Below are 17687 nucleotides of genomic sequence, written 5' to 3' on the forward strand. Positions count from 1 at the left end.
TTTCTCGCAACTGTGCCTGCCCAACATGTTAGTGAGATGAGACTGAGTAAACTCCGCTGACTTCTGGAAAAAGAAGCAAATTTTAACATGGTAATAAGAAAAATGTGTATGTTTTACTCAAAATTCCCCACTTATGACACTTCTCTGAAAGTTATAAATGGTTAACAAACCATGCAAAAATAAATTGTAGTTTTTTCGGCGGAATTCTTTTTTGAAACTACCCAAAGAAAAGGTGAGAGATCTTCTTGAAAGGTCATCATGCAAGTGTGGGCGTGAAGGGACCCCATGTAATATTTTTTTAAAAAGTTAATGTAGGCTTCAGTTTAGAGTGGCACTTCCCCTCCAGCGCTCGGCATTTCCCCTACAGCACATGCCCGCAGCCGCCACCACTACCGCTCTCCCCACTATGCCCTGCCTTCTGCGCATCTAGCAGCCACGGTATTCTGCATGCACTGCGCCTTTCACTTGTTTTCTCAGGAAAAGAGGCACTGCTGACTTTCTGTTGATTTATTTCTATAGTAATTCCTTGAATAGTGGCAAGTATAAATAAATTGGACGTATTGACACAAAACTTAAGTTTTAAGACATTGTTTGCACTTTTCTGTGGTGTCACTGGTTTGAGTAAAATATGTCCATGACACATTAAAAGCTAACAAACTTCTGACAAGTAGAATGAACTGCATGATTGCAAACCATGACAAACAATATGCCTAATGAACAGTTGAACAAGTCTGGCAGATGAAGAGCAATGCATGGAATGGAAGGCATTACATTAGACTCAAACAATGTCACTCACTCACTGCTCAAATATGTGCATAAAATCGATTTGATACAAGTACTTTTCTTTCAAACCCAAGTAAGCATCAAAAGAGTGACTCAATTCTAAATGTACTCAGTATCAAAACAATAGTATCAAATATTTAGTTGTATTTACTTGTATTGGAACATCCCTAGTCAGCAAGCATGTGAATGCTTCAATTCAACTGTTCATCCAACAAAACGGATTCGTAAGTTATGTACTCACATGGAAATCCGATATTCTTATTAATTTAATTAAATTTTTCACAGTCTACGATAATTTTTTTGTTATTTTTAACTCATTACGTTTATCTAGAGAACACAGCAGAAAGTTGAAGGAAACTACAATCAGAAAATTTGTCACAGCGATGTTCAGCTGTGTTATACTTTCCCATCACAGAAACATGGCCTGGATTTATTTGCTCCCTTTTATTATGCCCTGTTTCTTCCATTTGCTCGTGTAGGTACATAATTATAAAATGAGTGTCACCACTGTAACTATAAAATTAGGTCTGTAGTTTAAATTACAGCTAGCATACTGTGGCGTCTACTTTACATTGGTTAACGTACGTATACTTAACCCGTTTGAAAGTGATAAGATACAACTGAAACATATTTTTGTCTATTAAACTCATGAAAAGATTTTCGTAATACCTAGCAAGAATCTTACATATTTTCAAAGACACTGTAAAAAATAATTAAATAACTGAAGGACCATGAGTATTAATATTTGCAGGTTTGGTAATATTTACAACAAAATAGTCCACCATGACGTAGCGGCGCAGTCTGCTAAGATTGAGCATAATTTATCCCCTGCGGCTTCTTAGATCACAACACAGTTCGGGAAATATTTGACGCCACAACTTTTGTACTGTCACATGTAGATTTTAAAAAAAAGAAATTTTGCAGAATATTATTAATGGCATGAGGTCACTCAAACTACCAAAGAGTAATGCTAAAGGGTAATTTTTTTTTTTTTTTTTTTTGCCTTTCTTAATGCTTTCTCGACTGTAGCTGAAAACTACAGTCAGTAATTTAGAATTGCTTCCTAGCGCCTCCCGAACTGATTATAATTAAAAAAAAAAAGAAAACTTAGAGCAGTTCAATGCACATCAATCTATAAAGACGGACAGTGCAAGAAGAAGAACGAGTATGCTACAAGATGGGCTCAAATGGCTCTGAGCACTATGGGACTTAACTTCTGAGGTCATCAGTCCCCTAGAACTTAGAACTATTTAAACCTAACTAACCTAAGGCCATGACACACATCCACGCCCAAGGCAGGATTCGAACCTGCGACCGTAGCGGCCGAGTGGTTCCAGACTGAAGCGCCTAGAACCGCTCGGCAACACCGTGCTACAAGAGTTCTAATGTTCTCACACTAGGCGAAAAATTAATGAAATTATGTCGATTAGTTTAGTTCGCTATTTACATTTAATACGAGGGCAGTTCAATAAGTAATGCAACACATTTTTTTTCTCGGCCAATTTTGGTTGAAAAAACCGGAAATTTCTTGTGGAATATTTTCAAACATTCCCGCTTCGTCTCGTATAGTTTCATTGACTTCCGACAGGTGGGAGCGCTGTACGGAGCTGTTAAAATGCCGTCTGTAACGGATGTGCGTTGCAAACAACGGGCAGTGATCGAGTTTCTTTTGGCGGAAAACCAGGGCATCTCAGATATTCATAGGCGCTTGCAGAATGTCTACGGTGATCTGGCAGTAGACAAAAGCACGGTGAGTCGTTGGGCAAAGCGTGTGTCATCATCGCCGCAAGGTCAAGCAAGACTGTCTGATCTCCCGCGTGCGGGCCGGCCGTGCACAGCTGTGACTCCTGCAATGGCGGAGCGTGCGAACACACTCGTTCGAGATGATCGACGGATCACCATCAAACAACTCAGTGCTCAACTTGACATCTCTGTTGGTAGTGCTGTCACAATTGTTCACCAGTTGGTATATTCAAAGGTTTGTTCCCGCTGGGTCCCTCGTTGTCTAACCGAACGCCATAAAGAGCAAAGGAGAACCATCTGTGCGGAATTGCTTGCTCGTCATGTGGCTGAGGGTGAGAATTTCTTGTCAAAGATTGTTACAGGCGATGAAACATGGGTTCATCACTGCGAACCTGAAACAAAACGGCAATCAATGGAGTGGTGCCACACCCACTCCCCTACCAAGAAAAAGTTTAAAGCCATACCCTCAGCCGGTAAAGTCATGGTTACAGTCTTCTGGGACGCTGAAGGGGTTATTCTGTTCGATATCCTTCCCCATGGTCAAACGATCAACTCTGAAGTGTATTGTGCTACTCTTCAGAAATTGAAGAAACGACTTCAGCGTGTTCGTAGGCACAAAAATCTGAACGAACTTCTCCTTCTTCATGACAACGCAAGACCTCACACAAGTCTTCGCACCCGAGAGGAGCTCACAAAACTTCAGTGGACTGTTCTTCCTCATGCACCCTACAGCCCCGATCTCGCACCGTCGGATTTCCATATGTTTGGCCCAATGAAGGACGCAATCCGTGGGAGGCACTACGCGGATGATGAAGAAGTTATTGATGCAGTACGACGTTGGCTCCGACATCGACCAGTGGAATGGTACCGTGCAGGCATACAGGCCCTCATTTCAAGGTGGCGTAAGGCCGTAGCATTGAATGGAGATTACGTTGAAAAATAGTGTTGTGTAGCTAAAAGATTGGGGAATAACCTGGTGTATTTCAATGCTGAATAAAACAACCCCTGTTTCAGAAAAAAAATGTGTTGCATTACTTATTGAACTGCCCTCGTATAATTCGGGAATGTCAAAGCTAATCACATAACACATTATTTGATTGAGAATGGATGGTACAATATGTAGCTTCTCGAGATGTATCAGTCTGTGTTTTATAACAGTTTGTTAGAAGCATTCCTTGAAACTGTGGCAGATTTCGGCTGCGCCAAGCCTTATTTCCTTTTACAGCCTAATATTGATCTGCCTGTTTTACAACAAGCTATTTTTTATGTGTTCCGAAATCAGATGCAGATATTTGTTAAACCATTCCATTCACTCAGCAGCTCGGTACAGCTGAAATTCCAAGCATTCCTTACCGTAACTACATGGTATATGGAAACCAATACTATATGATTTATGCACATGATTTTCGTCAGTAATACACAGATGCATCAAGACTTTGATACCCTCATGTATGACAAACGGTAGCCTTAATTGCTTGTTATACATGTCAGACTTTATATACTGTTTCCCTGCAATGGGTATGACACTGTTGATTGGTCTATACTGTGTAAAATCAATTAAATGTGCAGACAAGTTCTCTATAGAACTAAAATAGCACAAACAGTGCTAGCATACGAGACAAATGATAAACTTCGGTGAGTTCAACTGGTCCCATTAATAGATTCACATGTTGCTCACTTACATGATGCTTCGAGGGATGCAGCGGACTCACATAAAATTCTTTACCTTCGTATTCTCTTTGCCCTTCTATAACCAACCACTTGTCACGCGAGTGTTACGGAAATGCTTCAGGAACTCGGGTGGGTGTCTCTGGAGGAAAGGAGGCGTTCTTTTCGTGAATAGCTACTGAGGAAATTTAGAGAACCAGCATATGAGGCTGACTGCAATACAATTTTATTGCCACCAACTTATATTTCGCGGAAAGACCACCAAGATAAGATAAGAGAGATTAGGGCTCGTACAGAGGCATATAGGGAGTCATTTTTCCCTCGTTCTGTTTGGGAGTGGAACAGGGAGAGAAGATGCTAGTTGTGGTACGAGGTACCCTCCGCCACGCACCGTATGGTGGATTGCGGAGTATGTATGTAGATGTAGATGTAGTCTTCAGAATACTGAATATTGTAGGCTACACAGCCTTGCTTTTCTCAAATACTTCCACGTGCTTCAGAAAGCTGAGAAGTGAAACGATCGCAATGTTTAATGTACCCGAAATAGACGATAATTAGAGATGTAGATCACATTGCCAATTACTGGGTATAAACCAGGTGTAATTAACCGTATGAACCAATAATCGTTGTTTTTGAATGAAACGTTATCACGGCATGTTTGCTTACATCCGTGTTTGGTAATTTTCTGTGATTTCCTGCATAAAAGCCCATGTTTATATTCACCTTAATGCAAAATTTCGAAATTTCTTTTAGCACCTTACCATAATCCTGAACTTACAAGGCTTCCAGCCTTTTTTTTCGTTGAAATCATCAGACAGCGATAGAGACACATTTTTGCTGTTCATATTTATTTTCCTAACCTCACCTGACTTGGGAAGAATAAAATTTAGACGTGTCTATGAACGACTTAATATTGTGATCAGAGAAAATGATACAATAAACTGGCGTCAACAAGTCAGAGGTTCCAACGAATCTGTTTTCCAAATTAAATAATAAAACGCTTTTTGATTCATTACACTTGTGTCGCTCAGCTGGTCGTAGGATGTGTTCCAAAAATGAACAGCATCGAGATAGAAGTGATGACACTTTCTGGAGGACCTGACTATCATTCTCCAGGACAATGCTCAAGCACGCACAGTGCAAGCTGTTGCTGATTTGTTTGACTGGTGGGGCTGCTAAGTGCTATACCACCTACTGCACTCACCTGACTTAAATCCTCGTGAGTTCAAATCGATTTCTAAACTGAAGGAAACACTTCACGGCATTCGCCTCAGACCTGCTACAAATTCGTCGGGCAATAGACCACGCCGCTCGAACTGTCAACACAACTGGCACTGCTAAGACTATCATACGACTTCCACATCGTTGGCAATGGGTGACTACTTTGAAGGTCAGTAAAACTTTGAAACACGTATCTATTTTGAACGACCTGTAAATAAATAGTTGCCACTATGTAAGTTCCAACCCTCTTATTACGGCGAAACAGAGGAGAGAATGCCACGTATATGATACTTGAATTGGAGTGGCAGTCGTTAAAACAAAGATTTTTTCCCTTGCGTCAGGATCTTCTCATGAAATTTCAGTCACCAATTTTCTCCTCAGGGTGTGAAAATATTTGGTTAGGGGATCCATACATGAGGAGAAATGATCATCGCAACAAAATAAGAGAAATCAGAGCCCGCGCGGAAAGACTAAGTATTCGTCTCTCCAGCTAGCTGTTCGAGAGTGCAACGGCGGAGAAATAACGTGAAGGTGGTTCGATAAACTGCCTGCCTGGCGCTTCATGCTGTATTGTAGTATAATCTTGCACATGTAGATGTAAATGTAACACGCTGAAAAGACAGCTACAGAGTTGCTGCTCTGACTGCATGATCGAATTTCATGTGCATTGTTGCATTTAAATAAAACTAATTGCTATTGAATTAAGTAGAGGTAACATAGATTTTGCCAACTCATAGCTGTAGGCTTTTTTAAAGATATTCTTAATACGCTTCATGCAGATTTCCACTATGGATATATGCTGAAGAAATTTGAGGAAGAAAGTGTAAAAATATGTTCCACAGACACGAACAGCTTAATATACCATATAACTATATCAAATACAGTGATTTTGCATGTTGTCGAAACTTTAATAATGAAAACGCTATTTTGTCGAAAGTCGACATGTTGAGAAACGTGGCTGTTGTACTTAAGGTTTATAATTTATATAAAGAACAGCTACCAGCCACATGTATGGTTTAAAAAGGTTTATTATCTTCAGACCATGACCGGTTTCGGATTTTTTTTTACAAATCCATCTTCAGATGGCAGATTACAAGCATTCTTAGTTGGACCTAGTTTTGTTTGTGTTATTCGCTTGTTGCAGAGCTGTGTAGTTCTGTCAGGCAGAACTACACAGCTCTGCATCAAACGAATCTCAGGCAGAGACGCTATATAGAGGCAGTCTTTGAAAGCAACTGACCAAATTCGTAAACAAACGATTAGAGTAGATTAGATTAATACTAGTTCCATGGATCATGAATACGATATTTCGTAATGATGTGGAACGAGTCAAATTTTCCAATACATGACATAATTAAGTTAATTTAACAACATACTTAAGTTAATACAACAACTTTTATTTTTTTGCTAGGGGAGAGGCTACAACTCTGTCTCACTCCCTTCCCAACCACTGTTTCCCTTTCATGCCCCTCGACTCTTATAACTGCCATCTGGTTTCAGTACAAATTGTAAATAGCCTGTATTTTACCCCTGCCACGTTCAGAATTTAAAAGCTAGTATTCCAATCAACATTGTCAAAAGTTTTCTCTAAGTCTACAAATGCTAGAACCGTAGGTTTGCCTTTCCTTAATCATTAGATTGCATACAAAGCTGTTACGTGCACAAAAAGTGGCTATCATAATAAGAATAGAAACAACATAAATCTATGCTCCTCATGCAGGAAATATGTGTCGATATTCTCTTCATTTTAGCGGTATAAACTGCAGTAAGAAACATATTGGAAAATATTTCTTCATGAATAAGTTGTAGCTGATCGCACTGAATTAATGAGATTCAACTGTTTTTACCTTTAATTCACGATTATCAACGTCTCTCGATAATTTACTAATGCTTGGAATGCAAAAATATAATATTTCTTTAATTAAGTAGTAAAGTAATTAAAAACAACCTACGGGTGCTAGTGTCGCTCCAACTGTCAGACGGTAACAATAGTCACGACTGTATGTGTTAGAATGTGTTAGTAGATATGTAATTGTAAATATATGCAGTGGTCAACAAATTTTTTACTGTCATGTTCATATACCTTAGATTTTGTGAACATTTATATAATGAAGGAACATGTTGCCAATGTCAAGTGTAATAATTATATTGCCAACAGTGACAAATAACAATTTTCTCATAATGGTAAATTGTGTGTGAGTGTGTGTGTGTGTGTGTGTGTGTGTGTGTGTGTGTTTGTGTGTGTATGTGTATGTATGTATGTATGTATAGGAATTTGAAGATAGGGAATGAAAGGAGTGACAGAAGCAGAACAAAGTTTTGGTTATGCAAGAGCTGTAGGTTGTTAAGATTACATCCGTTACGTGTTATAACAGAGTAAGTATAGAAGAATCATATCGATTTTGGTGTCGTTACTCTGACGACTAAATGATAAACTGACGCTATAGCTATTGAATAGCTGAAAGATAAACTTCGAAGTTTAACCTCTCTATTTGTTTAGAATATTAAATTTCTGTATCTCTCTGAAATAAAAAATTATAATGAAGAAGCAGTAATGTCAGAATAGTGAATTTTATTTTCCAGGTATTAGTGATGACAGTAATTTGTGGCTGGATCACCGCACCGCTGTTGCAACACAAGAAAGCTGATGAAATTCGTGACTCACGGAAGGTGGAACGACAGACTCCGCTGCCAATCTGGCTGCCGCTTGATCTGCAGCGGTCGCCGACCTACGAGATAATATACGTGGTGCAGGCGCTGTGTGGCACCGCGGCGGTGCAGCTCTCCATGTTGCTGGACACCTCCTTCTACAAGCTGACGCTGCTGGTGACGGCCGAGCTCCAGGTCCTCAACGACAACCTGGCGGTGCTCGGGAGAGCGGACGTGTCTGCCGAGCGAAGGGGTAGTTTCCCCACAGCTGTGCCCGGACAGGAAAGGGACGGTCTTGATGTTTCACCGATTAAACAGACTGCCGTTCCGGTCACAGAGAATAACGATCGCTCAAGAAAGCTCCTGTACTTTCAGTTGTTGGAAAACATACGTCATCATCAGGCCATTATCAAGTAAGTATATTTCGCTACTAGGAGCTTAAAACGTTTTTACTAAAGAACTGTCACTAACAATCGAGACAGATATATTCGCCATTATTTACTAGTCCAATTGAATGTTAGAAATCTGTGCATCGACGTGGAATATATAGGGTGTTTCACAAGTTCTGACGATTTCAAACTTGAATAACGCACACTATAAAAAAGATACAGCGGCGGTGGTGCCGTCTGTTAGTAGTAAAGAGTGTCGAGTTTCATCCCATATACAGGTCAGTAATCAAGTCGTACAGCTCGAAGCAGCATCGTGCGTTCGCAGTGGAGAGCTATTTTCGCTACGGCGAATCTGTCGTGAAAGTGCGGCTTCCCTTTCGTAAGCATTTCAAAGATTCAGCCACGATATCCATTTCCTCCTTGTGCAGCAGTACTGATTTTTGTTAGAAACTCCCGTGAAACTGCCAGTGCATCGGATCGAAAATCAACCGGCCCTGGGAAAATCATTAGAACTCCCGAGAACATCGAAAATGTGCGTAGCAGTGTACAGGCAAGACGTCGTCGATCGTTACGGAAACGTGCCCAGAAAATTGCAGCAGTTAAAAGGTTGAATTCAAGATGAAATTTCCAGAATTCCTAAAGCAGTTCAAAAACTGGGTGAAATGCCTCGAGTGTTGTGTATCCGCCAATTTGCACTATGTGATAAAAAGCATCCGGACACCCCCAGAAACATACGTTATTAATATTAGGTGCATTGTGCTGCCACCTGCTGCCAGCTGCTCCATTTCAGGGGCCTCACTAGTCATTAGACATCGTGAGAGAGCAGAATGGGGCGCTCCGCGGAACTCAACGGACTTCGAACGTGGTCACGTGATTGGGTGTCACTTGTGTCATATGTCTGTACGCGAGATTTCCTGAACATCCCTAGGTCCACTGTTTCCGATGTGATAAAGAAGTGGAAACGTGAAGGGACACGTACAGCACACAAGCGTATAGGCCGACCTCGCCTGTTGACTGACAGAGACCGCTGACAGTGGAAGAGTGTCGTAATGTGAAATAGGCAGACATCTATCCAGACCGTCACACAAGAATTCCAAACTGCACCAGAATACACTGCAAGTACTATAACAGTTAGGTGAGAACACTTGGATTTCATGGTCCACCGAGTGCTCATAAGCCACACATCACACCGGTAAATGCCAAACGATGCCTCGCTTGGTGTAAGGAGCGCAAACATTGGGCGATTGAGCTGTGGAAAAACGTTGCATGGAGTGATGAATCACGGAACACAATGTGGCGATCCGAAGGCAGGGTGTGGGTATGGCGAACCTCTGATGAATGTCATCTGCCGGCGTGTGTAGTGCCAACAGTAAAATTCGGAGGCGGTGGTGTTGTGGTGTGGTCGTGTTTCTCATGGAGGGGGTTTGCACTCCTTGTTGTTTTGCGTGGCACTATCACAGCACAGGTCTACATTGATGTATTAAGCACCTTCTTGCTCCCCACTGTTGAACCTGCTGAGAATCCTGACCTGAATCCTATAGAACATCTTTATGATGTTTTGGAGCGTCGACTTTGTGTGAGGCCTGATCGACCGATATCGATACCTCTCCTCAGAGCAGCACTCCGTGAAGAGTGGGCTGCTATTCCTCAAGAAACCTTCCAATACCTAACTGAACGTATGCCTGCGAGAGTGGAATATGTCATCAAGACTAAGGGTGAGCCGACACCATATTGAATTCCAGCATTACCGATGGAGGGCGTCACAAACTTGTAACTCATTTTCAGCCACGTGTCCGGATACTTTTGATCACATAGTGTATTTCATAAGTAAACGTGAATAAATGCTGTACGTTGTGTAAAATGTTCAACTACTTTTCGCTATTTGTTAGTGTGTTATTCAAATCTGAAATCGTCAAAACATTGCAAAACTCACTGTACACTACTGTTGGTAAAAGTTGCTACACACAGAAGGAATGCTCTGAATCACTACAAAATCGTAGGATGTGCCGGACGGTACAACTATAATAAGTAATTACCATTGAAGAGAGATAGTTTGTGTTGAAAATACTGCAGGATGGCGTTGGTTATCTTCAATCAGAAATATTCTCAACAATTAGTAATAAAATGATATTTATTAAATATGAAGAAGTGCCCAACTTAAAAGACACTTTTTCTTGTGAAATGTCCAGCATATTAGACGTTTGAAATTATTAAAGGCCTCTACAATATTAAATTCCTATCACTGTGCCACTGTATCCGGAGCTGGCCTACGATGCCTACCCAGCCTATGTTCATAGACGCCGGACGAACACTGCAGCTTGTAGAGTCGGCGGTAATTGGAGACTGTAAACGATTCAGAGCAATGAAGAGAACCGTCCGCCGTAGCTCAGTGCTCCGGTATTTAACGAGGCTTCGACCAGTCGCTATCCACACACGTAATGCCCATGGGTTGGCAGCTGCGGCCCGGGCACAGCTCGACATAGTTTGCACTACCTATACAGCTGCTACACTACGTTTCGGGCGCGGCTTATCGACTGTGGTGCGGTACTCTCTGGAGACGTGAGTACCGTCACCACAATTTGTACATTGGTCTAGCGCTGCCCTCTTTTGTGTGACCGACAGGTCTGTGTTACGACATACTCAATCATCAGTGTCAGAGCCGTCAAACGAAGCGGAAACGTGCTAGTCAGACCGGTATAACTCGACGATGTCGAAGGACGCAGTATCAGCATGTGGTTTACAACGGAGCAGGACTGCTCTCCGGGAAAAAGATTTGACGTAGCGTGACGCTGGTGCTCGACTCGGCCTCTGCTGCGACAGTGATGTGTGTGTGGCACCAGTGGGTAGAGGAGGGTCATATTGAACCTCGAGCTTGTAGTGGGCCCCACAATCTGACCGCAGCGGCATCTTATCCGCATGGACGTAGCAGACGGATATTCGTTCATAGGAGTGCTCATAAAATTGATGCAACCCGAATCAAGTATTCGTGCGCCCCGTGGTTCCTAGCAGTGTTTTATAATAATGTGCGTCTAGCAGCTAACAGCCGAACCCAAGAACGTCAGTTAACGTTAAGAGTCTCGTAAGAGTGTAGTTTTATTCCTCAGTCATGAACAAAAGTACTTGCAGAAACAGTAGTACTCGTAGCTTATGACGCGCTTATTTTAATTGACGTTGGTGAGTGCGGCCGTGAGCTACGTGAAATTGGTCGCTTACCTCAGGGACAGAGTGATAAGTAGCACGGCCATTCCAGGGATGAAGGAATTTGAGAGGGGTATAACCTGATCGTGTGTAGAACCAGCCCTGCTGACTCTTCCTGATAACAAAGAAACGAGATGTATATACTGTTTGTCTTCCAATGCTGTCAACTCACGACCGTGCGCAATTATTCCCCATCAGCTGCTATGGTATAAATTTTGACTAGGAAGTAACATGGATTCGTGAATACACACTTTTAGAGACGGTCATCTTCAAATGCGATACTTATTTGAGACCAGGATCTTTAAATTAATTAAGGCTGTTGTGACATTATGGAGTGACCAAATAAATGACATTTAAAACATTTAATAAGCATTTTTGATCGTGCCTTATATTGCATACAGTCAATCAAGGGAAAATTTTTACCAATCAGGATATGTTTGCGCCACCTGCTACTTTTGTTTCAAATCGGAGGTATTCAACCTACTTTCATTTTGTTCTACTGCAAGTAACTGTTTTACTTCCTCTGTAGTTTTAAGTTCGTATTTTAATATTGTTTCAATCATCCTACGAGCTCTTAGGCTTGTAATAATGCATTAATTGCGTTGGCTGTGAAGTAGCATCTGAAGAGAATGATTAAAATTGACCAATGTCAGGTTGATACAAATATACTGTTGTTTCAAAGTAAACCTGCAGTACTAAATTACCATTTCGGTTTTACCCTTATTAACACGTAATTCCCTATTGGCTGGTCTAATGTTACCCAGAGCAGTAGATATAGGGAAAATACTATGTTTTTAAGCCTGGTGTAAAGTTAACCTGAATGGTAGTGTAACTTTGTACTAGTATTAAAACTGAAATTTTGCTGTAATAGGGTATAGTCACAAATGTTTTACTTCCCTAAGTATTCAGTAACTATAGATGTAAAATGTTACAATGTCAGTTTTGTATTTTACTTTGCGTCCATTATTTTCGAAAAATGGAAAGGAGTGGTACAAAGTTACCCTAGTCAACTGTGATTCAGTTATATGTTAGTACAAACACTCTTACTATTCAGTTACTCACTCGCTCACACGGGCAACAGAACATTCCTTCGTCAGGCGGTTACAGTGGCAGCAAACTGAAACAGGACAGTAGACATGAGGTGTTCCGAATGGTGCTGACTTTTAACCAACAGTAATGGGAGGGGGGGGGGGACAGCGGCCAAATTATCGCGCTGTTACTATGACTAGTCTATTAGGGCTCATTACATACTAATTTATGTAGATTAACAGTTAATAATAAGGTCGATACAGACGTATCCCGAGCCGCCGTCCCATAATGTCAGCATTGGCTCATGAGCAAATAGCTAGACGACCATTGATCCATAGTGATGGCTCGACGTCGGAGCACTGTAACAGATGTGGACATGTCTGCGTGACGGTTCGACGCCATCTGCTGAGGGTTGGGTAGTGGCAAGCATGCCTTTGCCCCAGCGTCTACTGACCAGAAACCACAGACGCCTCAGGCTACGATGGGCACGTAAACGCTATCTCTGGCGTGCTGAATATAGTCCTATTTTCGGACGAGTCCCGCTGCAGCTAGTCCTACAGTGATGGGCGCGTAGTGTCAGACGCTACCGTGTTGAACGCAAACGGGTAGACTTCATTGTTGAGCAGCGTAGTGGACAAACGGCAGGTGTGATGGTTTGGAGCGCCATTGTAAACATGCGATTTCACCTCTTACCTATTGAGGGCTGTTTTAACAGCATTTGCTATATCAGGGACGTTTCAGAGCCCAAGACACTGAGACTTCTGCAGGCAGTTCCACATGTCATATTTCAACAGAACAATGCGTGGCCTCTTCGAAGAACTACGCTACCACCGCTCCCTTGGTGTGCCCGTTCCTTTGACATGTCGCCCATCACAGTTGCCTGGGTACGGTAGGTCGTCCACTTTTTAGTTCTGGTCCTCCTGCAACCGCTGTCAATGCTTTGTCGACGCGCCTACAAATAGCGCGGCCCGTATATCCATTCCTTCTTGATTCCACGCCACGGCGCCTAGAGCCTCTGGTTGCAGCCCATAGCGGCTTTACACCGTACTGAACTGTCACGATCAAAGTGCATGTACAGTTAGGTAATTTTAATCATTTGCGTATTTTTACATGTAAACTTTACGGTCGCAGAAGTCACATATGTTCCGGACTATTTTGCCGTGGTCGAGTGGATTTTCCATTAAAACCCAACATTTCGTTCCCATTTGCGAGGGACATTTTCAAATGGGATCGTACCTTCTTTGAATATTCTATTCAATCTCCCACACGCTACTGACTGCAGCAAAATTCCGTTTATGTGTGCTCCCGCGCAATGGCGTGACCTCACATGCTTTGAATAACATAGCACAATTCGCTGTTGTTTCCGTCGTACACTGTTGCTTTCACCCCGTGGTGGCAGACTCGTACACATCTTCTTTGGCTCGGGGATACAGATGACATTCAATTTCACGCCGTCCTCCTTCGTACTGAAATTCCTGGCGTGTTTAACAGTTTCTATGGCCTCTCTGTATAGCCTTTCATGTTACCCGCTTGTGGCTGCCAGTACTCGAGTCCTATCAAAATGAATGTGGCGGTCTCCTGCACACTAAGCATGTCACGCCACTGCACAGGAGCACGCATAAACAGCATTTTGCTGCTGACAGTAGCGATCCAGGATATGCATCGGACATTTCAAGCAGCTACGATCCATATTGAAAATGTCCTCCGCAGATGGAAACGAAACGTTGGTTGTAAGGAAAAATCCCTCCTACTACATCACAACAGCCCGGAATATTTTATTAGTTGTGACATTTGTGAGCTCTCTTGTACCTAGTATGTGGAATAAGTTTCACGGTAATCATACGTCTGTTTCTTGATGCTGAAATTTCCACAAACAGTAGTGCTTGTATGCGATATTTAATCACTTAGACTCCACTTGAACATTTGATGAAGTACTGTTTTACTATTACTGAGTCAGAAAAATGCCTGCTTTTGTACACACGTCAAAATAAGTTTTGCATCACCTCGGTTCCGAGAGTTCCGGAACCTGTACAGAAAATTGGAATAGAGATCAACATAAACATCATTTCCGCCCTTTTTATTCCTCATGAAAACACACATTGCATGTTGTACCACCATACAACGAGGCCTTCAGAGGTGGTGGTCCAGATTGCTGTACACACAGGTACCTCTAACATTCAGTAGCACTTCCTCTTGCATTGATGTATGCCTGTGTTCGTCGTGGCATACCATCTACAAGTTCATCAAGGCACTGTTGGTCCAGATTTTCCCACTCCTCAACGGTGATTCGGCATAGATCCCTCTGAGTGGTTGGTGGGTCACGTCGTCAATAAACGGCCCTTTTCAGTCTATCCCAGGCTTGTTCGATAGGGTTCACGCCAGGAGAACATGCTAGTCACTCTAGTCGAGCGATGTCGTTATCCTGAAGGAAGTCATTCACAAGATGTGCATGATGGGAGGGGAGGGGGAGAGGCAATTGTCGTCCATGAAGACGAATGCCTCGCCAATATGCTGCCGATATGGTTGCACGATCGGTCGGAGGATGGCATTCGCGTATCGTGCAGCCGTTACGGCGCCTTCCATGACGACCAGCGGCGTACTACGGCCCCACATTATGCCACCACAAAACAGCAGGGAACCTCCACCATGCTGCATTCGCTGGACAGTGTGTCTAAGGCGTTCAGCCTGACCCGGCTGTCTCCAGAAAAATCCCTTAGATATTCTTTGTAGTTACATACGTTCACTTTCCTACCTAATTATCAATAAGAATACACACTTCTCCCAAAGGCAAATTACACCATGCCGACAAAAATTTCGGAACACCTATTATAATTCGCTACAAAGTCGCCGTATACATAACTGACTATTTGTAGGACCTCCTTTTCATATTGTCGTCACAGGAGACATGACAACAATTCTAATACACTAAAGAGATTTTTCATATATCTTTCTGAAGCATTCTAATTTCGAAGAAAATGATCTGGCAGGAAACCTCCCCTATATTCAATTCGTTCAGGTTATGACTTAACTATACGCGATTTTCGTCGCATGAGTGGTCCTTCATTTGCGAGTAGCCTGCTACGTAATAGCGGAAAGGTTTCCAAAGTGCGAAAAGTTGTAATAGCCACTTGGACTCGTTCTGCTGTTGGCCAAAAGTAATGGCCTAAGCCTGCAATGAGGAAAAGCAACTGCACAATGCCGGCAACGCATATCGCTTTGAGGTACGTCACGATTTATTATTGTAACGTTTACTGTGACCACTCTACAGACGCTTGCTCCACTGCTCTAAACTGCACTAATATCTGCAGCATTCTAAACGAGAGCACGCTTTTTCCTTATACTCATGTTCTCTGGGTGAAGCACGACCAGGAAAACTGGGTACTGGCACCTCTCGATGAAACATTTGTTGTTCGATCTCTGTACATCAGTTGTTCAACTCTCGCAGTACCAAAGAAGGGGGAGGGTACTTAAGCCCATCCTTGAAAGTATTATAATTTTGTCTGTTTTTTACATTTTACATTTCTTAAAAAAGTATTTATTGTTTTAAAAGAATTCTTCTACCAGTTTCCAGAAATGTTTTAAAATTTACAATTAAATTTAACCCAAAAATTTAAGCCGTAATAATAGATGTCACTTTCCCCAGTGAATGTCATATTCAATTTTTTCAGGTTCAGGACCGTACTTACACATCAGCCTCTCTTTTAAAAAGTATGTTGAGAGTAAAAGTGAACAAGAATTAACAAAATTTACATTTAAAACTATTTTTGCAGTGGTCATAGTACATTGGTAGTAATCGTGATTGAAAGCATCTTTAAGACTATGCGAAACGATGTTTTGCGTTATGGACACTGCTTACACGTCAGTACCTCTTTAAAAATGGGTTGTTAATATAATTCAACAATAAGTACTGAATTTAAGCTTTTCTTCGATGATTTTTTAGGGTGGGCGTGGAGTACCCCCCCCCCCCCCCCCCTCTTCTAATGCGCGTTAAGGAAAATACGTTAATACGTTGGTACTGCTAGGATTAGTATATGCTCTTGTGTGTGTGCGTGTGTGTGTGTATGTGTGTGTGTGTGAATCCTTAAGGGACCAAACTACTGAAGTCATCAGTCCCAAGACTTACACACTCCATAAACTAACTTAAACAAACTTATGGTAAGGACAACACACACACCCATATCCGAAGGAGGACATGAACCTCCGGCGGGAAGGGTCGCGCAATCCGTGACATGGTGCCCCAAACCGGGCGGCCACTACGCGCGGTTATTCTCTGAGTAACGCAAGATCGAATCTGCGAATCTGAGTCTTACCGCCTCTCAATGACATGGTCTGTCGATAGCCACACATGAGGCAACGGAAATGCAGTAGAAGGCCATCGGTTAGCTTTAGAGCGAAACAAAGAGTAGTCTGCTGCTGTGGAATCTCTCTGAGACAGTGGACGTCTTTACGGACCCTTACAATGTGGATAAGGCGTTGACATGTTCAGACAGAAAACTGATTTGAGTTCTTTACGCCTTTAGCACTTACACAATTCAGCTTACGAAACATTACGGTTAGTGTGAAGGGTGGTGAAGAGCGGTGAAAGAAGGACGTAAAAGCAAGTGTGCCGAAGCTGCAATACTGGCCATTAAAACTGCAACACGAGAAAGGACAGAAAATGATGAAATTATATTTACACAGTGGTTACAAAAGTCGTGAGGTACCTCCTAATATCGCGTCGAGCCGCCTTTTATCAGCGTGGTGCAGCAACTTCACTTGGCACGGACTAAACATTTCGTTGGAAGGCCCCTGCAGAAATATTGAGCCGTACTGCCTCTATAGTCGTCCATAACTTCGTAAGTGTTGCTGATAAAGCATTTGTGCAAGAACTGACCTCTCGATTATGTCCCATAAATGTTCGAGGGGTCCAATCGGGCTATCTGGGTGGCCAAATCATTCACTCGACTTGTCCAGAATGTTCTTCAAGCCAGTCGCAAATTTTGGCCCAGTGACTTGACGCATTGTAAC

At 42.3% G+C, this 17687-nt stretch overlaps 1 protein-coding gene across 1 annotated transcript in view; it reads left to right on the plus strand.

The window, feature by feature from the left end:
• LOC124574330 (odorant receptor Or2-like) overlaps positions 1–17687 on the plus strand; it is a 131203-nt gene that overhangs the window by 32573 nt on the left and 80943 nt on the right. Inside the window, exon 3 of the mRNA XM_047131148.1 lies at positions 7999–8477. Coding sequence (XP_046987104.1) covers positions 7999–8477 — 479 coding nt within the window. The remainder of the gene's footprint in view (positions 1–7998; positions 8478–17687) is intronic.

Source organism: Schistocerca americana, chromosome 1 (assembly GCF_021461395.2).
Source record: "Schistocerca americana isolate TAMUIC-IGC-003095 chromosome 1, iqSchAmer2.1, whole genome shotgun sequence".
Taxonomy (NCBI): Eukaryota; Metazoa; Arthropoda; class Insecta; order Orthoptera; family Acrididae; genus Schistocerca; species Schistocerca americana.